General features: G+C 37.5%; 1 protein-coding gene across 1 annotated transcript; it reads right to left on the bottom strand.

The window, feature by feature from the left end:
- Nucleotides 1–2,854: 2,854 nt before the first annotated feature.
- Nucleotides 2,855–7,478, bottom strand: LOC136026816 (transient receptor potential cation channel trpm-like). The gene is given in 3 exon segments (XM_065703518.1): nt 2,855–6,480; nt 6,483–7,029; nt 7,031–7,478. Coding segments are annotated over 3 exon segments (4,569 nt in total). The 5' UTR covers nt 7,427–7,478.
- Nucleotides 7,479–26,087: the final 18,609 nt, after the last annotated feature.

Raw genomic sequence — 26,087 nt, 5'->3', positions numbered from 1 at the left:
TCATTATGGTGATAACAGAGCGAGCTAAGCGAAAGAAAAACCGAGTAAACTATCAAAGTGGAAACCTAAATATCTACTTCAAGAAAATAGCACCACAGAATAAATAGAGATAGCACCCTGGAGTCTAATTGCGGTAATTTAGATTCCACCCTGCCAGTCCAGTTGAGATATTTTTCTTAGGAAAACAAGTTAAAAGGGCAGTTGCAACTTCTCACATTGATCGAGCCCTGAACATTTGCCCCAAATCCCACATAAAAGCAGAAATAAATTTTATTCCTAGAATTCCCCTGTCTCTCGCAACACTATTTCCTATTGTTTCTAAGTGTGTTTGTTTGTTTGGTGCTGATTCTCAACCCTGAAAAAAGTGTGGAGGGCCTTATGCTTCAATTGTCCAAAAGATAAGACATCTCAACTAAATAATCCTCGTTAAAACTCTATAATAATTCAAGAGCATTATTAGATTTTCTATACACAGCATCATTTAGGAAGATTTTTTCACAAACAGATAAACGTAAACTCTGTTCACAATATTTCGAATTTTGTGAAATATTTACTGCATTTACCCCTGTAGGCCCGAAATTTAGATGAATCCGTAAAAGTAAAACTGCCAATCCATTGATAACTCTATCAAAACGTATTTTAAAACATGACCGTAAAATCAGTTTTCACTTACGGATTACGGATCTTATACGGTGTTGTTTAAAGTTGTAAATATATAACTGTTGTTCAGTGTTTTATAAATGATCTTCATTCATTGTTCTGATAAACGTTGTGATGTCTTTTTTCTTATTCCTTTTTTGTAATTTTCTCTATTTTAACTTCCGTCTTTGTGTGGTTTCTTTATATCGTATGAAGCGTTCGAAATATATAAATAAATATAAGACAAATATCTTTTAAAAAGTTGTTTCCCTGGTTCATGATTGCAACAGTATCATGGTTGCAGCTTCAGCTGCAACCTAATAAAAGGCAAACCGTAGCCCATATTAACGTATGTTATTCCGACAGTAGAATTTCCAAGCTGCTACACCGAAGATGCACAGAAGAATGAGACCAATCGTCCAATACCATTTCTTGCTTCTCATAATGGATCTATAGCAAGAAAGGTGTTGTCTAGGAGGTCAAAACCACCCATACTTTAGTTATAGCTCTTGACAATGGCTGGCTGTGGGATAAATATATCTTTACAAGCACTCCTTGACAACGGTTGGGCATGAAAATTGGGCTCAATAGTAGTAAAGTTGGTTGCAACGCATACAGCTTTGCTGTCAGTCCATTAAGCAGCTAAAATAGTTCTTAGAGATCTGAAATCAAAGAACCACCGCTCCTTCTTTTTCAGAGCCTTAGAGTATTTCAAAGACACCCTCTTAAGCAATTTTCACGGACTGTTCCAATCGCCCTAAAACCAAGGCGTTGAAAATGAACAAGCAAGTCATAGCCTGTAAAAACGTTGTCAAAATAAACTTAATGCTAGATGGGTCTTCAAAAGTTGATAGAAATTTTGTTACCACTATTGTACTGAGTGGCCAAGAGGGTGGCTGCTGCTTTCCCTTGATAGAGATCGATGTTGAAAGGATATCCATGAGATCAAGCTAATACCCAGGCCTTGTAGCCAGAACGAATTGGCTCACCCTTGATAAACGTTTTGTAGCTATGACGCCCGTAGAATGGTATTATTTGCTCGTCTGTGGAGAGTTTATGCAGAAGGTCTCCAGCTGTTTCAACTTCGAGTTTACAATCTCAAAGAGTGGTCGCACCTTAGCCATTTTGTCGCCAAGGGCAAGACTTTCATTGTTCGCGAAGTGCAGATACTGCTTTATCTTAGTGAAAGCGTTTCTACTCATGGCTTTGCCTACGATACCGACACTCTTGTCATCTGACTTGGACCAGAATAAGCGTTCACTTGGAAGCTTATTATACTCAGACAGCAGTTTAATCGCCAAGAAAGTATTTAGGTCTTCAAAGGCTTAAAGTAAAGCCTAAGTCACCTTTTTAAGTGACGTATATCTGATAGTCTCTTTGACAATCAAATCATGAATATCGTCATTGAAGAAATGACAGAAGATCTCATACTCGGACATCAAATAAAAAATTTATCAAGGACTCTTTTATGGTGCCAGCAAAGGATTGGCAATGTACAAGTTGTTTTTTTTCATCGTGGGGCTAGATTGGCTTGACTTTAAGGAGTAGTCTAAGCTTTTCTCTTGGGTGTTGGGCTAATGATGGGCATATCATCACTAACGGGCTCAGGAACAGCAAGCACTACATGAATCTCTATCGTGCCGGCACGAAACATGACTGTTTCTTAACAGTCATGTTAAGAAAGCGCAAAAACACAATGCAATCTACATGTATTGCATAGCTAGTGTTCATATCCCATATAATCTAAATGTCTCTATAACTTAATCCGCAATTTTTCTTACGAAAGCTACTGTTGATTTCACTTCTCTGGGTCCGAATAAAGCGTAATTCCGACATTTGAAAGTCAATTGAGTAACTAAAAAAGACTACCATACTATACATTCTTAAGCGTAGGACGGGTCCCAGTAACTATCATGGTATAAAATTGCTCTCTGGCTAAACTTTCTTATTTTCAAGAAAGTAGTTGAATAAGGTGAATGAATCATTGTAGAAATTTCCCAGAATCAAAATTTTAGCCGATCACAGAAAGTTTCAGTCACTTCACTCTAATAGCCTCATAGTATACTGGATCAACATATATTTCTTTGAAACATACGAGAAGCTTGCCCAGAAAGAAGATTTCACCCTAATAGAGTAAACATATTTATTAACTTTTTCATTGTACTTTCAATCACAATATAAGACTGATTGAGTCAATAAAACATCGACGAGGAAATTAAAAGGGGATATCTGTTTCATCTAGCCCCTTTTCAAGTACGTCCATAGCAAGACTTTCTAACTCTGTGTTTTCCCCCATAACAGAAGCCTGTTTTTGAATCATTGAAATTGAAATGGTACGCTTCCTTGGTCTCGTTGAAACAAAAGATACAACTGTCTGGCCGACAGGTAGGGACAGTCCTGAATCTGGGTTTGGTAAGCGGGTCTTCATGTTTTCTTTGTGGATCTTCTTGTCACTTTTGGGTAAGTTGTCTTTGCCATCGCTAATGGTGTCCTGTACACCAGGCTTGGGACTCTCTGATTCACTAAGCCGTTGAACAATAATTCCCTCAAGCAGATTGTAATCAGCAATTCTCAAATGCATATCTTCAGCTTCTACGATTCCACGTCGAGTCGTTTCAAGTGACGGATAATGAAAAAAAGGTACAAGAAGGTGATTTTTACTGTCATTTAACTCATCTGCTAATGATCTGAGTTCTTGCTGAGCTTGTCTCAAAAGATCGTAACTGGATGTACCTGGAATGGGCTGGGTAATATTGACAGCTTGGACACGTTCTGAAGAGCATCCTCTCATAGGAAATCCTCCAGACTGAAAACTGAATTCTTTGTCAGGCTTATGTTCACAGCTGGAGGGACAGGACTTCATGTGACTAAGACGATGACGAGAGGGAAAACTGCTTATACTAGGAACAGGAGAGTGTTCAGGTATGATTTCGTTAACTGATGAACCAGATTTATGACGATATTTCCTTTTAATGCTACTATGTCTTGATCTATCAAAGTCCTGTACGTTATCCGTAGAATCGTCCGATTCTTCATCAAAGGACATTTCAGATACATAGCAGACACGATGTGCTGCTTCAGAAACTCGGTTGAGTTTTTCCAATTCAGCTACTGTGACGTGCGGCTGCAAATCCGCTTCATCTGATTTTCTGTTACTGTACAATCTAGAATCAAATTTTAACAGATTTTTAATCCCGTTACTTAAGGATCCAACATTGTCTTTGTCATTGGTTATAGTGGAGATAATGTGCTCAAGACGGCACAAATGCTCTAAAATTAATTGTTTTGAAGAGAGCAGTGCTTCTGATCGCAAATATAGCTTTTCATACTGTTCATATGATATCCTATTTTGCTCTTCACGTGAAGACCGAACTTTCTCTTCCTTCTCAAGAGCAAGATATTCCATACATTCTTCTTCAAAATCTCTAAGCCTTTCTAAGCCTTCTTCATCTAAAAATAGCTTCAAACCTCCACCAAAAACTCTCGGCTGCCCTTTAATGCACCTTTTGCACCATCTATAAATCAAAAATGGGTATGATAGAACCACAAAAGGAGGTGGCAGCGAAGGTCTTTGCTCATAATCCATTACCACAGAGTATCGATGGAACATCCACACCTGATGAGCTATAGCGTTGGTTCGAATGAAAATGCTATTAAATATGGCGATGAGCATATTTAATAATAAAATTATTGCCATTAGGAGGTAGACAGTCATAAAAATTGGATTCAGCCAGCGACCAGGTACGCACGGATCTTCTCCTAATTCACCGCAGGGAGCATCGATCTCTTCAGCAAATAACTCACCATAAATCATAAAATATGGCTGAAAAGTGACATTTCTGGCTAATAGCCAATTTGGCTCGTTATTCGGGTATAAAAGGGATTGCCGGAACACACCATAGCCGAGAAGAAAGACAACTAGCAAAATGACAAAATAAGCCATTGTATAAGCAAATTTTCCGATCAATGTTACAAGTGGACCAAGACGCTTGCTAACCATTAGGATCCTAAGGATTCGGACATACCAAAATACTATATTGACACTATAGATAACCCTTGATTCGGCGAGAATTTCTGGTATGTGTCTCAAACAAAAACCAATCATAAATGTGACAATGCCAATGGTGTCTCCAACATTCCATGCAGAGGTTCGCCATACTTTGATCTTCTTCAATACATTGGGAGCGTCAATGTCAATAATCTCTCTCATTTTCTCGATGCCAAAAACAGCCAGATATGTAAATAAAAAATATTCATTCCATTCAGGCAAAGGAAGGGACCGAATCAATACAGTGTATGTATAGATAATCAAGAATGTAATATAAGCCATTGAATGGGCCATAAACTTTGTAATTGGTGCTCCGTAGAATTCATAAATTTTTTTCTTTGATTCCAACTGCTTTCGATGCTTCTGATCTAGTTGCTGGTCACTCGAACTGTCTAAATATGGGCTCCCATTTTGACCCTGTAAAACATCTTGACAATCTGAGCGTGAAAATATATAGTTATGGACATCATGAGCCTCTTCTCCTTTAGAATATCCGTCATTGTCTGTTTTTGAATTAGCGTTATGAATATCCAGAAAGCTACTGGTTTCACTGGGTGCTTCTTCTTCTTCAATTTCATACAAATGTTCTTCTTCAGTCTGCGGCATCAAAAGTAGCTCCTCTTTCGACTTAAACTGAAGTGTCAATATAGCGGGTGGAAACAGTAGCCCCAGAAGAACCTTTAAATTTGGAGATTTCCGTGTTCGAAGTCCACCCATCCATAGATCAGCAAGAAGAATTTGTGCACTTGGATGTGATAGCATTGGTTTGAAGTTGCATAAAACTGCCAAGTAGAGACAGGTCTGTCGACCCCAATGTGGGAGGGCACAAGTCAACAGCTGCAGAGTCATATCATCATCCTGTCTATAGCAGAAGTCTAATAGTTCAAGACTAAGACTCTCAAACTCAGCAGAATACTTCTTCAATTCTTCGCAAACTTCAGCTTCAAGGTCATCGTCGGCCGCTTCTTTCGCCATAGCCTTGTAAAGACAAGAAGCAATCAAAGACTTTGCCAGGGCTTCTTCTCCATGTTGCCACATAAGAATCGCCATAGACTGGCGTTTCGTTAAAACCGCCCATACCAGGAGTTCATTAAAAGGGAAGGTGAAAATGACATCCTCACTCTCCAGATCTTCTGTGACTGTTCCAACAGCCTTCAAAGAGCAGTTGGGAATCTTAAAACTGGATTTACCTAAATGATGGGCATACTGCTGTTTCATCACTTGATGATAGACTTCTCGAAACTTACGACTTGAGTATGAACTCTTATATGTACCGCCCATTAGCTGGTTTATGACCAATCCAGTGTCGAGCAGTGTGAAGTGATAGTTTCTCGGCATATGTGGTCGAATGTCAGCCACCAAATAACCCAAGGTATTGGCTGGTCCAGTTTTGGCATTATATAGCTGCTCAAGCCTTGGAATAGTTATAAAGTGTGACATGCTGACTCCTTTTTCAAGTAAGAGCTTGACGAAATCAACACGATTGTTTGCTAACGCCTCCATCATTGCCTCGTCTAGGTCTCCCTCAGGCCAATTTTGTCCATAGATAAATATTTCTCGTCTTGCCAAGTCTGTTCTATTCCATGCTAATGCCAGGCTCAGTTGTTCTGGCACTGATAAATGACGTGATCGGAAAAGAGCCGTTAAAATTGCTAAATCGAGTTCTTCTGCGTTTTCACCATATGTCTCTACAGGCTCATCACCTTGGAATATGGTTATCAAGTTTTTCTTTTTAACACACTGCAAAATTTCGAAATATAGAACCTTAGCTTTCTCCATATAGTCACCGTACAGTCACCATTTTCATCAACGTACCTGTAGGCAAAAGCGAGAAGGTCTGCAGCCCTTCCAGATCCTTGAACAACTACAACTGGAATTGGAGGTTTTTCGGATACATACTTGAGAACTTTCCTAATAGTGTGTATTCCTCCTTCAACGACTAGACAGACCATCGGCACATTGCAAGGTGTCTTTGAAGGCAGTCTTTGACTAGATATGATACGTTCTAACTTGCGCCAGAGTTCTATTTCAGCTCCATAGCGGCCGACCGATCCGTCATCCACAAGTAAAAAGTAAGAATGACGGTTGTTAAGAGCCGCCAAATGAGACCTTGGTTTGTCGATTGACATATATGGAACATCTTTCCCTTTTCCGACTAGAGACTGGCGGTTTTCAACAATTCCCCAAGGAACTATCCCAATACTAACGACCCTTCCAGGGCGGAGTCGAGGTGACCTCTCAGAAGACAGTGCGTCACCAACGTGTCTGGTAACACCTGTATTTGTTCCGGACGTTAGCAACCAAGCACCGGTCGTTTTTGCTGCTTTAAGCAAACCTTTTTTTCAGAATACCATCCAACCTCGATGGTAATTCAAAATTTGCTTTCCCTCCATGTACAGATATCACTAATTTAGGAAGCTCAAGCATCCATCGCTTCAACAGGAGCTGGAGTATAGCCTCAGGTCGAGTGTCGTAAGATAGCCGAATATACTGTGCTTTTGATGGATGCGCGCCACCTTGGAATTCAATCACGCCAAATGCATCTGTCGGACTAGTTAGGGTGTGTTTATCTGGGATCCATTCTTGGATCTGTTTAGTCACTGGGATTTTTCTGGTCTGGTGGATAAGAAGAATGTCGCCACAACCACATCGATTTGGGTCCTTTATAGAAGGAATAAATAGCTGGCACTCCCATTTAAAAAATACAGCTTCTAACGACTTGTGGCTGGCATCAACCATCTTATTGATATATCTGGCTTGTTACACTTCACCTTTAAAGTTCAATCCATACACTAATGCTTCTGGTTTTCAAACTCGGGTAATTCCAAGTGCCAGGACCACTTTTTCTGAGGAAGATGATTCAGACGAAAGTGAAGAGATAGATACTTTTGCAATTTTTCAGCAGTCCTTTGAAGACGTTGCAGTTGACGAAGTTGCAAGAAGTGCTCTCGTAACTAACGAAGATGAAATAGAGGAAGCAGAGACAAAATCTAACATTGTTGTCGTAGCTGAAGTAAACAACAGTAAAAAAGTAACTGAAGCAGAAATTCTAACGGAAATGAAAATTACTAGTGCCCTTTTAAAGTGACCAAAAAAGTTCAAGGGCAACTAGGCCTCCTCTCACGCCACTTTCTTCCTAAAATCGTCCGATCAAAATTTTGAAATGGCTCTTTTCTTCAACATCATTGGAAAGCCCTATAACTATGGCTTTAGAGATAAAATGACCCCCCCTACAGCCTCTGGGGAAATGTTTTAAGCTGTAAAATTTACCCATTGTTTAATTTTTTTTTTTTTATTAGTTTTCTTATAACTTTTTTTTATAGTGCCGAAAAACTGTAGCGTGAAGAGTGAGTTGTTGAGGAGGGAGAAACCGCTTTCATATACGTAATAATTTCTGTCCGTTTTATGTTTTAATGTTAGCCCTTGCTTTCAGTTGATTTTTTTTTTTTTTTATTTTAATGAAGCCTAGAGACAAACATTTTTCTAATGGCAATGAAAAAAGTATGTCAATTAAAGTAAAAGTACATAAACATGAAAAAAAGTAATTAATTACAAAAATACACAAAACCATAGCTTTACAAAACTTACAAAAACTAAGATATTAGCTTTCAGCATTAAGTTCTGTTGAGCAATGCCGAAGCGTCGGACGAATATTTTTTAACAATATCGACAGTTTTGAACATGGCTATCAAACATCAAAATATTTAATGCCTTTAAACTCAATTGTTGATAAAAGGTAACGCATTATCAAAGCAGTTTTGTAAAAGTTAAACATTGAAACTAAAATTAAGGAAATCAAATAAAATCTTTTAATTCAATGTTTTTAATCTAATTTTGAATACCATGACAAATATATTTGACGACTTTATTTTTCATACCTGTAAAAAATTGAATTGAAAAAATTGAAAGCAAAAGTTGACGTCATACTTTTACCGGAATTACCCCTTATTTAGTTGTTTTCCGTGTATTTTATATAATTATACGAACTTTCTTGTGTACTAATAACTGCACTAATTACTAATAAACAAATGCATATTTAGGATCAGCATAAAAAGCTGATTCTTTGCTTAAATTTTATGATTAGATAGGCTCTTATGCTTTCGTTGTTGACAAGGAACGTCATTTACTTACAATTCAATACTATGAAAAATTTGATTTTTTTTTTTTGCTCCAAGCAAATCATGTGAAAAATGTTTGTAAAAAACTGGAAAGGGGTCACTCAGGCACAAATTAGAAGATATATTTTCCTTATTAAGGGTAAAAATCTAATGGCAGGCAGCCAACAATGGGGCAGCACATATTTTTTTCATGGTTTATCCATATTTTCTTATAACTACTCTATAGTCCCAAATTTCCAGATGATCAATTTATTAGTAATTCGTGATTGCCATCTGGTACAAAGCGAAGATCTTAGTAAACATTTAAATTTGTTTATAAGTGGTAAGAAAAGCTAAGAACGTGTGATTGGTCCTAAGGCTCTGTTCAATAACCAGTTTGTTATAAAAACAAGAGCTAAGAGCTCATATGGCACTTATGACGAGGTTGTAAGAGCCAAGAGCCAAGAGCTCATATGGTATGAACTCTGGCAAAATTCTAAGAATTGATTGCTTTAAAAGGAAAGTCAGAGGCTTAATGCTAGTAGGTATTTAAAATAAGAGCTCTGAGTCACAAGGTCCTTCTAAGATTCAAAATTTATTAAGATCCGATCACCCACTCGTAAGTTAAAAGTACCTCAATTTTTCTAATTTTTCCTCTCCCTTCAGTCCCCCATATGGCCGAATCGGGGAAAACAGCTTTATCAAGTCAATTTGTGCAGCTCCTTGACACGCCTACCGATTTTCATCCTCCTAGCACGTCCAGAAGCACCAAACTCGCCAAAGCATTGAGCCCCACCTCCTAACTACCCCAAAGAGAGCGGATCCCGGTTACGTCAATCACATATCTACGACATTTATAAGCGTTTTCCAAGATTTCCGGTTTTCCCCTCCAACTCCCCCCAATGTCAACAGATCCTGTCAGGATTTGAAATAAGAGCACTGAGACATGAGTTCCTTCTAAATATCAAATTTCATTAGGATCCGGTCACCCGTTCTTAAGTTAAAAATACCTCAATTTTTCTAATTTTTCCAAATTAACAACCCCCAGCTCCCCCAAAGAGAACGGATCCGTTCCAATTATTTCAATCTCGTATCTATAGCTTGTGCTTATTCTTCCCATCAAGTTTCATCCCAATCTCTCCACTCTTAGTGTTTTCCAAGATTGCCGGTTGCCAAGACTTCTGTTTACCCCTCCCACCCTCTATGTCCCTGGATCCAATTTGAATTGAAAATGGAGCATCTGAAACATAAGATTCTTCTATATGTCAAGTTTCATTAAGATCCGATCACCCATTCGTAAGATATCTCGATTTTCACGTTTTCCAAGAATTCCGGTTTCCCCCTCCAGCTCCCTTCAATGTCACTGGATCTGGTCGAAATTTAAAGTGAGAGTTCTAAAGCACAATATCCTTCTAGATATGAAATTTCATTAAGATCTGATCGCCTGTTCTTAAGTTACAAATACCTCATTTTCTAACTTTTCCGAATTACTCCCCCCCCCCTCAAGTCCACCAAAGAGAGCAGATCTGGTCCGGTTATGTCAGTTACCTATCTTGGACTTGTGCTTATTCATTCCACCAAGTTTCATCCTGATCTCTCCACTTTAAGCGTTTTCCAAGATTTCTGCCCCCCCCCCTAATGACACTGGATCCGGTTGGGATTCAAAATAAGAGATCTGAGTTTCGAGGTCCTTCTAAATATGAAATTGCATTAAGATACGATCAACCTTTTGTAAGTAAAAAAATACCTCATTTTTTCTAATTTTTTAGAATTAACCCTCCCCCCAACTATCCCAAAGAGAGCAGATCCGTTCCGGTTATTCCAACTCCATATCTACGACTTGTGCTTATTTTTCCCACCAAGTTTCATCCCGATCCCTCCACTCTAAGTGTTTTCCGAGAATTTAGGTTCCGACCCCCAAATTGTCCCTTCACCGGACAAGGTCAGGATTTAAAATAAGAGCTCTGGGACATGATATCCTTTCAAACATCAGATTTCATTAAGATCCGATCAATCCTTCGTAATTTAAAAATACCTCATTTTCTAATTTTTCAGCTCTAACCCCCCCTCCAACTCCCCCAAAGAGAGTGAATCCGTTCCGGTTATGTCAATCATATATCGAGGACTTATGATTATATTTCCCATCAAGTTTCATCCCGATCCCTCCACTCTAAGCGTTTTCCAAGATTTCCGGTCTCCCCCAACTCCCCCCAATGTCACCTGATCCGTTCGGGATTTAACATAAGAGCTTTGAGAGTCAATATACTTCTAAATATCAAATTTCATTAATATCTGATCCCTCTTTCGTAAATTAAAAATACCTCATTTTTTTTTAATTTCTCAGAATTAACCCTCCTCCCCCCAAATCTCCCGAAGAGAGCGGATCCGTTCCGGTTATGTCAATTACATAGGTAGGACTTATGAATATTTTCACCACCAAGTTTCATCCCGATCCCTCCACTCTAAGCGTTTTCCAAGATTTTAGTTTTCCCTCAATTCCCCCCAATGTCACCGGATCCGGTCGGGATTAAAAATTAGAGCTCAGAGACATGATATCCTGCCAAACTTTAATTTTCACTAAGATCTGATCACTCCTTCGTAAGTTAAAAATACCTCATTTTTTCTAATTTTTCAAAATTAATCCTTCCCCACTTCCCAAAACAGAGCAGATCCGTTCAGGCTATGTCAATCACATACCTAGGACTTCTGCTTATTTTTACCACCAAGTTTCATTCCGATCCCTCCACTCTAAGCATATTCCAAGATTTCAGGTTCCCCCCTCCAACCCCCCCCCCCCCCCAATGTAGCTGGATCTGGTCGGGATTTAAAATAAGAGCTCTGAGACACTATATCCTTCCAAACATCAAATTTAATTAAGATTCCATCACCAGTTCGTAAGTTAAAAATACGGTACTTCATTTTCTAGTTTTTAGAATTAATGGGACCCCAACTCCCCCCCCCTGGATGGTCAAGTCGGGAAACAAAATATTTCTAATTTAATCTGGTTTGGTCCCTGATACGCCTGCCAAATTTCATCGTCCTAGTTTACTTGGAAGTGCCTAAAGTAGCAAAACCAGGACCGACAGACAGACCGACAGAATTTGCGATCGCTATATGTCACTTGGTTAATACCCAGTGCCATAAAAAGCATTAGTTGTTCGTTCAGTATCTAATTTCTTATTAGAACAAAGATTGTTTGCAATCGAGATTAGAAAAAGATAAGTTCTTTCTAAGCATTTATACAGAGCAACAAAACGCTCAACCCAAAATAATAATGAAGTTGAACTCTATTGGGGGGGGGGGCTGGATCAAGAAAAGAAACTAGACTAAAAGATAAAAAAATGTATGTTATTGTGTTTAAACGTTTAAAGATTTAATTTTATTTAAGGACTAACCGAGAGGTGTAAAATCAGGTAGTATCGACGGAGGTAGGATTTGGGCCCTTCTCCCTCCCACCGTAACCCTAAGATTCCCTGATGCTCTTTGGCATCGTTCTCCACAGTTTAGCTTCGCCGCAATTCATCCATCTCTACAATCAAGAATCGAGTTAATTCTTTTCAAAGATCAGCAACAAAAAACACTGTTTTAAGGCTTTCCTTTCTACGAAAACGAAAGAGTTTATAATCCTTTTTTTCTTCTAGATGTGTAACAGTTACGGAGTATTCTCCCCGAAGTTCGAAAGGGATAATTGTTACCATTAGAAGGCTCATCGATGCTGACTCAAAACGTGGTTCGCCGAGCAGCACTTCTCAGAATCTATTGATGGACGAACTGGAAAACCTACGGGTATTGAGTGCACCAGGTATTCTGCATCTACTTGGGGTCATACCGACCCAGGAAAACCATTAAATATCTTTGGTTTATGAAAGAGTTCAATTTGGCTCATTACATAGATGTATGCACGAGTTATCTATACAAGAATTTGGCCTTAAAAAAAGCTGACCTTTGTTTGCCAAATTGCCACTGCCCTGAAATTAGTCCATAATATGGGCTTTTTACATTTAGCAATATCCTCTCATTCAGTTCATATTGTTAGCCCTACTCGGGCAAAACTGGGCAATTTCGAGTTTGCCATCCGCGCCCGAGGCGAGTTAAACAAATGTGTTTATGTTCAGCGCCCTTGGGACGTATTTAAGAATATTTATTGGAGATGGATGTCCCCGGAAGTAATGGAAAGACAAGTGCCTACGGTTGAGTCGGATAATTTTTCTCTGTGTATGGTGGTAGTAGAAGTTTTTACAGGAGAACTGCCATGGGAGGAGCGAGATTTTAAACATGTGCTTGAATTGATAAGTCAAAAAAGGGAAGAATCTGAAAAATACAATGAAAAGAATCCTGTCATCAATGTTGGACAGTTTCCCACTCTTATCCGAAGGCTGTTAAGAGCTGGGCTGGATGTACAGCCGCGCATGCGCTGTGACTCTTCGGAAATTGAATTTATGCTCGAGCAGCAAATTATAGCGATTTCTAAAACAGGAAAAGGTATCAGACCGAGTCTTGATCAGTCACATTCTGTCAGTAAGATATCTTTTAGACAGCCCACTCGTAACGAGAGTGATTCGGACTCAGAAATATCGTGTTCAAGTCAAGAGAGGTTTGTGATTGCTAGAGATTCTGGTGTTTTTGGCACTCCGGAAGTAACAGATGAATGCGCTGAATCAGTAAGCTCGTCGTCTTCCAAACCTTATATACAGCAAAAGGTAGAAACTCTCGTCCGAAGATATAGTACGAAAAGAGATTCTGTTAAGCCAACAAGTTCAAGGGATAATACAGTTTATCAAAGTGTTTCGAGCAGTCCCATCCAAAGCAGAAGTTTTTCTAGGCGGTTTTCACTTCCGTCACGATCGAAGAAAAACGAGACAAGCTCTTTCGATTCGGCAGTTAAAGTGTCCTTTTTCCCACAGCAGCCAAAACACAGATCTGTTAACGATTCGTCTGGCTCATCATGGGGTAATATATTGAACTCAAGCAAAGACGGCATATTAAAACTTACAAAGGGGACGTTATCTACTGAACTAAAATCGGCAGACGTGAGCAAAAATAATACCGTCTACTATTCTATCCAGCAATCGCTAGATACAGTGGACAGACGACCTGAGCCAATTTACGCCAAGGTTCAAAAGGGCGAAAAATGTCTCTCGAAAAATGAATCATCAAAAGTTATCCCACCTCCCCCTCCGATGCCAAAAATTACCCAAGAGCTCCGAAAACCAGCAAGCCACTTCAGCTCCCCGACAGTTTATGTTCCACCAGTAAACCAGGATGGGCATAGAGTACCATCAAAAGATGAGAATCGATACACACACATTCCATCTGATATCAAGTCTGTTGTTGCCCAGCCCAGACACGTAATAGAAAAACAAGAAGAATTTGATAGATCTGAATGGCGCTGTATTCTTTCAAGGGCTAATTCAAGTACTGTTTGTACTCAAACTGCGAATTTTTGCAGTAAAGGCACCCAGACTGATGTTTTCCAAGGAAATTCAAGCGATGAGGTAAAGCGTTACTTACAGACAGATTCTGATGACAATTCTAGCGGATCATATAAATTGTCTCAACCGCTGATGGTATCAACTCCTCAGAGAGTCGATGCTATTCACGATTTTGGTCGAGCCCCATCTAAAAACAGAAAAGATCCTTTGGTTGGAAGTTATGAGTTTTCAAGGGGAAATATTGTAGAAACAAGCTCACCTTTTACTATTGAAGAAAAAAAGCGGTGTGTCAGTTTTTACGAGCCAGGCGTAGTTCCGCAAAGACCGAGTCGGGGAAAAAATAGCAAAGAGTCATCTAGTAATGGATCTCTGTATGAGACTGCCAATGAGGTGAGCCAACCTGAAAAGTTTTTTTGTGTGCCGCCCCCTGACTTACAGAAGCCGAAAGCTAAATTATCTCCTCCTCCCCCCAAACCAGCCCGAGTAAATCTGACCAGCTGGCCTTTAGTGCCTTATGACGACTCTGTACCTGCCTCCCAAGATATTAGTTTTATATCTGAGAAAATTGTCGTGAAAATTGACACAAACCGAGGCAGTGTGAATGTGGACTCTATTGTTTCCGAAAATTTTGAAAGTGTTATCGAGCATTTAAGTGACAACACTGGATCCACTCCAAGTAGTGCTTCAACTATTATTGATACTACAAATCCCAGTGGCTGGGGGAATTTAGTTACTGAAAAAATGATTCCAAAGACTGTTTCAGTGAGTGAAACCATTACCGAAAACTCTCATCTATGTCATAATCACATTCAACGTGTGCAAAATAACCTAGTTGGATATGAACCATGTGCCTCTGATGGCTGCCCTCTTGAAGACGAGGAAAATAACAGACATGAGAATGTAGAGAATCAAATGATACAAAACCCATCTACTGAACTAGTGCCCATGCAAGAGACTGTCCTAGAAACGGTGAACATAAAGGAAGAAACCGCTTATTTGTCGGTTGTTGAGGACCAGGGAGACATTGAGGCAGTTAATTCTTCCAGTCAGTGAATTTATATGTATATGTCAGGGAGGCATAGAGGCAGTTAATTCTTCAAATCAGTGAATTTATATGTATATGTCAGGGAGGCATTGAGGCAGTTAATTCTTCAAATCAGTGAATTTTCATGTTTATGTCACTTTTTCAGTTGGATCGACTTGTCTTCAACTTTTTTACTTTTAGTCAATTCTTGTTGCTTTTTGCATAACTTGAAAAGACCTGGAATTGCAATGGGTACAAGAAGGGAATAGCTTACTAAAATAACGTTTTCTTGGTAATGGAGATTATTGTAAATTAAAACTGCAAAAAAAATACTATATATTATGTTTAAGTAACATATTTAAGCAATTTAGTTAAGTAACATAGCTACAATTTAAGGAAATTTGATTATCTTCTGACTTTTGAGAAACCAATTTGACCCACGGAAAACCTTTTTCAGAATCAGACTTTGTTTGGCGTATATTATTCCCTAAAACTAATTAGTAGTAACTCCAAATGGTGAGATAAAAATGAGAGAAAAAATTGACAAAAATGAGGTGACAAAAAAAATTGTTGTTGCGCCTGTTACTATATACCGCCATCTATTTCTACTGTATCTTATTTTTCGTTGTGTTACTTTGCCCTAATGTGTTTTTCACCTTACGGTGAAAGACTGAAACCTGATGCATGTCGCAATCTACAGGCGAAAGTCTGAATTAACATATTTAACAGATATTTCAGATATACACCTAAGATTTATATTTCTGAGATTCTAACCTAATTTCCAACCCATTGCTGAGATTTATAGCCTACCCTGTCACCCTCAAACCTTGCATAAGACTGACAAAGCTGACTGGTCAACAAACACATTGTCGCTTGATGTATGTGCAACATTTTTGTTAAATACCCATATGTAGGATTTTCATCGCTGAAATGTCAATATCTACTAGATTTCGCTGTTCACGGTAACATGTATTTCCATTAACGTTGAAGAAATCTCTGGACAGCGAAATTTGGTTTCCTTATTTTTAGCTACGTGATGTTCTAAAGAAATTCTAGTTTAGAATATTCCTTATTGAGGTTTCGCTTTCTTTAAAAATTATCGGTAACCTGAATATAAACTTTAAAATGAATTGGAGCCCTATAGTTTCAGTGTAATTGTTTTTATCAATTCCAAATAGAAGTTGTTTTGGTCTTTAAAAAAAGGGGGGGGGGGTAAAGAGCTGATAATTTACGTGGAGAATTTCTGCTTCAAAGTGTTAATTTATACCGTCTAATGACAATCATTTGTTTCTAGTCATTGTGAATGAAAATTTAGCCTAGGCATGGTCCTATGGCAGTGGCATAGCCAGCCGCGGGGGATGGGTACTAGGGAGTACAGTCCCCAAGTGTAACTCCTGGTGGGATTCTATTTATATTTATTTCATGGACGATAAACTGGGGGGACGCCTCTGACTGAAATCGTCTCCAAGCACTAGAAAACCCACCTACGCCTCTGCCTATATCCTCCCCACTCAGAATAGTATTTCTGGAACTTTGGGGTTATCTTTGAGTCAAAATTTGTGTTTAGTGAATTTGTTTGATTTTTTTAAGCTGCAAGTGGTCCGTACCTTTTTTCTAGATTAATAGGTATCGCTGAGTGTTAAATAGCGATCTGTGATGTGATTCTTTGATGAAATAAAAAATGTTCAAGTTTTAAAGTTTAAGCTCTTATTCTGGAGGGTATGAGTCTTTTCGTTATTAGGATCTATATATTGTACTGACAGTTAAAGGGTGGAAGGCTTTTTCCGTGAGAAAATGGCTCATAGTATAGCTTATAAAAGCCAAAATAATCTGATTATCCAATACAGAATAAAAAAAAAACTTAAGCTTAAGACTAAAAATGGAAACGTGCTTTCAGACAACTTAAGACTGTATCCAAAGAAATTTTCTTTAAATTTAGTTTAATGGTCTTAAATTCAGTTGATAGCTTGTTTTGCCTTGTTTTCTGTTATTTGTTGTTGTAATTCCAACAATTTTTGGGGGGTTACTTAAAACCAAAAAAGAGTAAATATACTTTCAAAAATTTATGATTAGATCCAAAGAAATTTTAATTTAGATTGAATTTTAGACTAAAATCAAATTCAGTTGATTGCTTCTCTTGTTTTTTTTTATTAATATGACCTATTTAATGCTGAGTGAAAACTCTGTTTTGTAACTTATACTGGTTTTTATAAGACTTTCCCAATTTGCCAAGTAACTGTTGACATGATTAATTGTAGACTATACTAACTAAATTAACTTGCGACTGTGCATACATCATTGATTGGAAAAATAGAAACCCTAGTAATGGAAATTAGAAAGAATGGAAAATATTAGCTTTTCATTTGCTGTGTCAATACATAGCCTAGCTCTGCTAGGTTGTTCTCTAAATTTACTGTTCTGAAAATTTACACCGGGCAGTTACCCTAAACATCTGTACGCGTAAAATTGTGTCAGCAAAGAAAAAGCAAGACATAAAAAATTTCGTAAAGGATTTCTGGCAAATCCCCACAGTGTCAGATTTCCCGTGAAAAATTCCCTTACTAGAAACTTTCCTCCCCATGGAAAATCCCACCAGAAGAAAATGTTCCTTTCACTACCCAAAAACTGTATGCATACTTCCTAATTCCAAATACTATACAAAAACAATGGGCAAATTTTGTAACTTAAAAACCGTTTCCCAGGGGGCTATCGGGGGTCAAGATATCTCCAAAGACATAGTTATTCGGCCTTTCAACTATTTGTTTTATATAATCTTGTCAAAAAAAGACGGCGGTGTTGCATTCCAACAGACGATAGGTCTGTTGGAAAACATACCAGTGTAACCAGTTAGACCAGTGTACCAGTTTGAGGTTTTCGACCATGCTGATTCCAATGATGCACTTTTCATTTCGAATGATGCCATTTTTGAGGGGTTTCAGGCTTTTTTCTGAAATCCCTATAAAAAAAAACAACTTTTACCCGTTAGTGCCGAGTCCATGGCAAAGCCAGTTCATTAGGCAGTAGGATTGTGGAACGCTCTTTGTCAGTCTACTATGAAAATCTATATCTCAAGGGTTTTTATGAAAGTGTTCTCAATTGGAAACAATGGGCAAAATCGAGTATGGGTTGATAGGGGCTAAAACATAATTTTGCTTATAAGTGAGATTCAAACCATTTCGAAATACTGAGGGAGCTGTTGCCGCATTAGAAGAGATGTCTGGTGACAATGGGGACCCTGCTGATATGATTACAATCCCTTCTGACGTGGCTGGAGTGATACACAAAGAGGAGGTAAACAATGAAACTTTAGAAGCTGATGTATTCCAGAGTTTTCCACGTGATGTTGCCGGCACGATAGAGATTCATGTAGTGCTTGCTGTTCCTGAGCCCGTTAGTGATGATATGCCCATCATTAGCCCAACACCCAAGAGAAAAGCTTAGACTACTCCTTAAAGTCAAGCCAATCTAGCCCCACGATGAAAAAAACAACAACTTGTACATTGCCAATCCTTTGCTGGCACCATAAAAGAGTCCTTGATACATTTTATATTTGATGTCCGAGTATGAGATCTTCTGTCATTTCTTCAATGACGATATTCATGATTTGATTTTCAAAGAGACTATCAGATATACGTCACTTAAAAAGGTGACTTGGCTTCACTTTAAGCCTTTGAAGACCTAAATACTTTCTTGGCGATTATACTGCTGTCTGAGTATAATAAGCTTCCAAGTGAACGCTTATTCTGGTCCAAGTCAGATTACAAGAGTGTCGGTATCGTAGGCAAAGCCATGAGTAGAAACGCTTTCACTAAGATAAAGCAGGATCTGCACTTCGCGAACAATGAAAGTCTTGCCCTTGGCGACAAAATGGCTAAGGTGCGACCACTCTTTGAGATTGTAAACTCGAAGTTGAAACAGCTGGAGACCTTCTGCATAAACTCTCCACAGACGAGCAAATAATACCATTCTACGGACGTCATAGCTACAAAACGTTTATCAAGGGTGAGCCAATTCGTTCTGGCTACAAGGCCTGGGTATTAGCTTGATCTCATGGATATCCTTTTAACATCGATCTCGAAATATTGTGAAAAGAGTTTACGTTTATCTGTTTGTGAAAAAATCTTCCTAAATGATGTTGTGTATAGAAAGTCTAATAATGCTGTTGAATTATAGAGTTTTAACGAAGATTATTTAGTTGAGATGTCTTATCTTTTGGACAATTGAAGCATATGGCCCTCCACACTTTTTTTTCAGGGTTGGGAATCAGCACCAAACACACTTAGAAACAATAGGAAATTGTGTTGCGACAGACAGGGGAATTCTAGGAATAAAATTTATTTCTGCTTTTATGCGGGAATTGGAGCAAATGTTCAGGGCTCGATCAATGTGAGAAGCTGCAACTGCCCTTTTAACTTGTTCTCCTAAGAAAAACATGTCAACTGGACTGGCAGGGTGGAATCTGAATTACCTCAATTAAACCCCAGGGTGCTATCTCTATTTATTCTGTGGTGCTATTTTCTTGAAGTAGATATTTAGGTTTCCACTTTGATAGTTTACTCGGTTTATCTTTCGCTTAGCTCGCTCTGTTATCACCAAAATGAATTGACTTAAACTGGCTAGTGGTGTAATCTAAAATCTATGTCCTAGTGGTATAACGTTTATTATATTCTAACGTCATCATAACTAACATCGATATGCAGATTTTACTTTTTATGTCATTTATGGTTATAACCTATGATAATGACGTCAGTCATCATCTTGTGTATGAAAAGGCAGCTTTTGTAAAGCAATTGATTTTATTTAAAATATTATCTTTTGTTAACTACAAAAGGCACTAGGTGGGACAATTTCCTTTAAAATGAGCCAAAAAATGGCTATATATGATATTCCAGTGTCCAGCTAGCTTAGGAGAAGAAAAACGGAAAAAAAAAAATGCTGTCGATGGACAATACCGTGATTGCAGCCTCTTTCCTTTGTTTTCCAAGCCAATGGATTTTCCTTGTGGCTCAAGCCCTTGGACTTTAATTTTCCTTTATAGGTTTTCGGACAAGGCGATTCTAATGCTTAATATGGGATTCGATTTTATACCATCTTTAGGAGATGTGTGCTATTGTATTTCTTACTATAAGACCAAATTTCTTACTCTAGGGCGTTTCTTACTATGGTCGAAAGAGGCAGCATCATACTAGGTGCCGCTACCGCAGCAACAACAATGTGAGCCGTGATTTGGGCTTTGCTAGGTAGCAACCACTGATTCTGCCATGGTGAAATAGAATGTTGTGACAACAGAAATTTGTTATCTTTCAATTTGCTTCTTTACGGTTCGCCAAAACGTTTATGTGTTTTTGGGTTACATATCCAAAATATTTTTGAAAATCAATGGGGAATTTTAAATAATATAATAAAATGTCTAGATATTTAGTTTGTGCTATCCTGAAGTGGAAATATCGGAAACCCTTAAGGAATCCCCGCGAAGTCAAGTGTCCGAACGAAAGTTCGAATTTACATGGCACTAGTCCGCACCGTTCTCCTTTACGGATGTGAAACATGGTCGGTAAAACTACAGCACGAGAATACACTGAAAGTGTTTGAGCATACTTGTGTGCGAAGAATTCTCAGAGTACAGCTACGTGACCGTATCTCGAACGCGGATATACTTCGAATGTGCAATATTCAGAGATGTGGCGCTCACTATTAATAAACGCCGTTTGAAATAGTTGGGCCATGTATTACGGAAACCGCCAGAGTACCTGCCTCACCAAATACTTCTAGTTGAGCCTATTAGGTCCTGGAAGAGACGTCAAGGAGGACAGAGGAAGAACTGGTGGAACCTGGCCAAGTCAGACCTTGAACCTATCGGGGGTTTCAGAAAGTTTGGTCACAGATGGTCGACTGAGTGGCTTGTTTTTGCAGAGCAGCTGGCAGAAGTCTGGAAAACAGAATGCCGTTCATATGAAGAAACTGTACGCTCTCTATCTGAATAGAGCCCTTTTTACCATGAACCCTCATTATTGACTGAAAGTTCCAACTTAATACCCTAAGGCATTCCTGAGATACGCCGTTTTGATAACATGAATACACAAAGTGGTTTGGTTTTTCTCAGTACTTTTCTCTCACATTCTGCGAAGTTTTTGCCTTCTTACTCTTAGCCTTAGCAGTAGTAAGACTCGTAAATGTTGTAGCAGGAGTAGCAGTATTCGTATTAGTAATAGAAGCAACAGTAGCTGCTAGATTAGTCTATCGGATCATTGTGTAAACAAATATGCATACATTTGCCGTAAGAAAATGGCAAAATGTCCTTTTTTCAAGATTAATGTGTTTTTTTTTGAAGTTTTGATTTCGTGCTTTGACTTGGCCTATGGCTGCATTCCTCCCCAATAAGCTTCAACATCTCCCTCGAAACCGCAGTGGTTCCTACTCCAGCGATTTATTTTTCTTTATAATATCAGTATCTTGTTTTCAGGTGCTATGGTTTGGCACATCACTGCGATATACTGATCCCAGAACTAAATGTGGAGACATATTTAAACCAAGAGCATAAAAAGAAGAAAATGAAAATGAACGAACAAAAAGATGTTGCAGAAATTTTCTTAACCTCCACACCGAAAGCTATCATGGAATGTGACTATATCTCATTATCCTTACAATGCGTGGGATTGAACCTGCGAACCTTCACTTAGAAGGGGACGCGTTGTCCAGTACGCCATCGCAAGGTGCAAGGAACTCGGGTTATTGGAGAAAATCATGAGTTTATTTGTATCAAAAACTTGGAAGTTACGCAACTTAAAGTGAAAGAACTAATAGAACAATTTGAAACAGAAGGATTTAAGAGAGAAGAAATAGCAGTAATTGAAACTGGACGGTGGAAGGATGTGATAAAGCAAGTACTGCGTCTGGATATGAATGGGTAAGCAAATATAGCCTAATTACTTGAAGCTTTTTATTTTCTACAATAAAAAATGGGAAGTGCACAGGATAGTGGCAGTTAGGGCTCCAAGCCGGCTTAAGGCGCTTTAATGTAGATTTGAGAAGATATATCGGTCTCCATCCTTCACTGTTACCCAGAACCATTGCAATTTCTGATATGAAAACAATTTCAATTATTTATAGAATCTGATAGCTGGATAACTATCGTATCAACACTTGATTGACAAATTCAGTCTAGTGGAGGGAGTTTGCCAATAAATATAATATATTCTTTGAATGGGGGGAGGGATGTTCTCAAGCATTTCAGTATCTCTTTCGCCTGAATTGCGACGCTCATTAGTCTTTATAGTCGTTGCACTTTTACCAAAAGATTATATGTGCTATTAAGAACTTAAGGATGGTCTTAGGTATACATGTAGTGCACATACCCTTTTCAGACAACTCCTGGGATCAGATTATATGAAAGTCAAATTGATCTCGAGAATCGATTTCAATCCAGGAACTCTGAGTTAATTTGTGTCAAAGACTCCAAAGTTATGCAACTTAAAAGTGAAAGAGCTGATACAACAATTTGAAACAGAATGATTTAAGAGAGAAGAAATAACTGTAGCAGCTATGCTACTTAAATATGTTACAAAACATAAAGAGAGCCAAATAAATTACAATTTTCTAAAGAATTTCTCTTCTTTTAACAACTAAATCAAAGCAAGCTCGAAATTCTTAAAACATTTTTTTCCTAGCTCTAGAAGCTGATGTGATAGCTAATTTTTACAAATGAATACAAAAACATAACCAAAAAGTATGCAAGGATGTTCTACCCCCTCACACTTCCCCCTCCCTAATATAGCTAAAATACTGCAAATTTTATAATTGGACTAGCTCTTTAATTTCATTTTGTTTAATTACAAATGTCAGCTTTGTTTTCTTTTTGCAAACCATTCCCATTACCCAGTAGATGTTGTGTTACTTCCCTCACCACCCCTGCTCCCCATACTCTCCTCCCACTTTGTTTTTTTTTAAGATATGCAAACTTAGACAAGCAAAAATTAAAGGAAAAGGTTAACAACCACTGTAACAATAAAAAACACTAAAATACACTTGAATTCACTGAAAAAGGAATACACTTGTCAACACTTTTTGTCAAGAGTTTTTAAAAAATCTCTTCGATTTTATACGTTTTGCTGTAACCATCTTCCGGCAAAATTTGTGGAGTATATTCTTTAAACTGCTGTGCTATTCTACTAAGCAACTGATCCCCATTAGTATAAACAATAGTAACTCTGGTTGTTGCTCTGCTAATTGCTTCTATAAGATCATGGATCTTGAGATTATCTCGTGATTCCTTGTCATTGAAATGATTCATAATAGCTTGAATGATAAACTCTGTCCTCTTGAAACCTTTTGAACTCAATTCTTGAATAATTGTTTCTAGCTCCGTAAATGATTCCAAGTTTTGGTTAACACAAATAACACTAATTTTATCTTCCTTTCCTCGAAGTAGAAAATTTCTTCTGTTAAAAAAAATTTAGTGAATGAGGATCTTTAATTTCTTCATCGGAAATTCCTAAGGAACTGATAAGGCTCTTTGCCTCCGAAAAACACTTTCTCCATCCCTGGAATAAAAAAAAGTATAATAAGTATAGTATAATCTATATTTATATATAAACTAGCTGTTGGGGTGGCGCTTCGCACCACCCCAACACCTAGTTGGTGGGGACGCTTCGCGCCCCCCCCCCCAAACCCCTCGCGCGCGTAAGTCGTTACGCGCCATATTAGTTACGCGCCATTGTAGTTGTGTCCCTATGTCCCACCTGTGAATATAGATAGATATATATATATATATATATATATATATATATATATATATATATATATATATATATATATATATATATATATATATATATATATATATATATATATATATATATATATATATATATATATATATATATATATATATATATATATGTTTTTAACTACGTAAAACTTGCGAACATACAACATTCTTTGCTGTCCCATTGTCTGTGCATATAAATAGATTGTCAGGTTTACCGACTCTTGAACATGCAACATATAATGGTCCATGGGAAAACAATCCGTATTCAGATCTATACCTCATGATTCTAATGATTGCCCTTGAGCTTTGTTGATGGTGATTGCTAATCGACCATTCCCTGAGTCGCCATCGTCATTTATATATCCCCCTGTGCACCCCGGCGTCCCCTTTGTAGTTATATCCCTGTGTCCCAGTCGTCATTTATATTCTCTGTGTCCCGGTCGTCATTTGTGTCCCGGTGTTCCAGTCTGTGATTTCTCTTTGAGTGTCCCGGGCGTCATTTATATTCCTTGTGTCCCGGTGTCCCGGTCGTCATTTATATCCCCCTGTGCCCCCCGGCGTCCCCATTGTAGTTGTGTCCCTGTGTCCCGGTCGTCATTTATATTCCCTGTGTCCCGGTCGTCATTTGTATCCCGGTGTCCCGGTCTGTATATACATTCGTTTTTTAGTTTTGTTTTTCTCCTTTATTTTTTTCCTTTTTTCTTTTTTTTCTTTTTTAGTTTATTTAGATTTTTAGATTTTTTAGTTTTTTTATTAGTTTTTAGTTTTTTTGTAGTTTTTACCATTTTTTTAGTTTTTTTAGTTTTTTTTTTACTTATGTCCTGGTCGTCATTTATACTCCCTGTGTCCCGGTCGTCATTTGTGTCTCGGTGCTTTGTTGATTGCTAATTTATATTATATTTATATTTATATTTTTTATATTTATTAATATTTTTTTAGTTTTCTTTTTCTCTTATTTTTCAGTTTTTTCCTTTTTTTTAGTTTTTTCTTTTTTAGTTTTTAGTTTTTTTTTGTTTTTTACCTTTTTTTAGTTTTTTTAGTTTTTTTAGTTTTTTAGCTTTTTTAGTTTTTTTATTAGTTTTTAGTTTTTTTTAGTTTTCGCCTTTTTTTAGTTTTTTCAGTTTTTTTAGTTTTTTACCTTTTTTTAGTTTTTTTTCTTTTTAGTTTTTTTGTAGTTTTTACCTTTTTTAGTTTTTTTTCTTCTTTTGTATTAGTGTGAAATAATTCAGACGTCATATGCGGACAAACACGACGTCACTCGACAGACAGACAGACAGACATAACCCACAAACAACTTATTTTTATATATATTTATTCATATTTTTTTAGTTTTCTTTTTCTCTTTTATTTTTCAGTTTTTTCCTTTTTTTCGTTTTTTTCTTTTTTAGTTTTTAGTTTTTTTTAGTTTTTTACCTTTTTTTAGTTTTTTTTTTAGTTTTTTTAGTTTTTTAGCTTTTTTAGTTTTTTTATTAGTTTTTATTTTTTTTGTAGTTTTTGCCTTTTTTTATTTTTTTCAGTTTTTTTTTTAGTTATTAGATTTTTACCTTTTTTTAGTTTTTTTTTAGTTTTTTAGCTTTTTTAGTTTTTTTTTCTTTTTAGTTTTTTTTGTAGTTTTTACCTTTTTTAGTTTTTTTCTTCTTTTGTATTAGTGTGAAATAATTCAGACGTCATATGCGAACAAACATGACGTCACCTGATCCACAGATCCACACACAGACAACTTATTTTTATATATATAGATAAGTTGTTTGTGGGTCTGTCGAGTGACGTCATGTCATCATTTCGTCATGAAGTTAGTTGTCGTCATGTTTGTTATGACTATGACGTCATTAAAGGTATTTAAGAAAATCGTTGAAAGACAAATTTTTAATTGTGGGAAGATCGTGGACGGAAAAATGTTTAATTGTAAAATGACTGAAGAACCTACAATGGCAACAGTCGAGGAAGCTGCTCAAAAGATGAATTTTTATTTGTAAGAAGATCGTGGACGGAAAAATGTTTAATTGTATAATGACTGAAGAACCTACAATGGCAACAGCCGAGGAAGCTGCTCAAAGAGTCTATGCCAAAAAACTTGCGG

Source organism: Artemia franciscana, chromosome 5 (assembly GCF_032884065.1).
Source record: "Artemia franciscana chromosome 5, ASM3288406v1, whole genome shotgun sequence".
Taxonomy (NCBI): Eukaryota; Metazoa; Arthropoda; class Branchiopoda; order Anostraca; family Artemiidae; genus Artemia; species Artemia franciscana.
The sequence above is the reverse complement of the archived record's forward strand: the minus strand, read 5'-3'. Positions and strand labels throughout refer to the sequence as shown.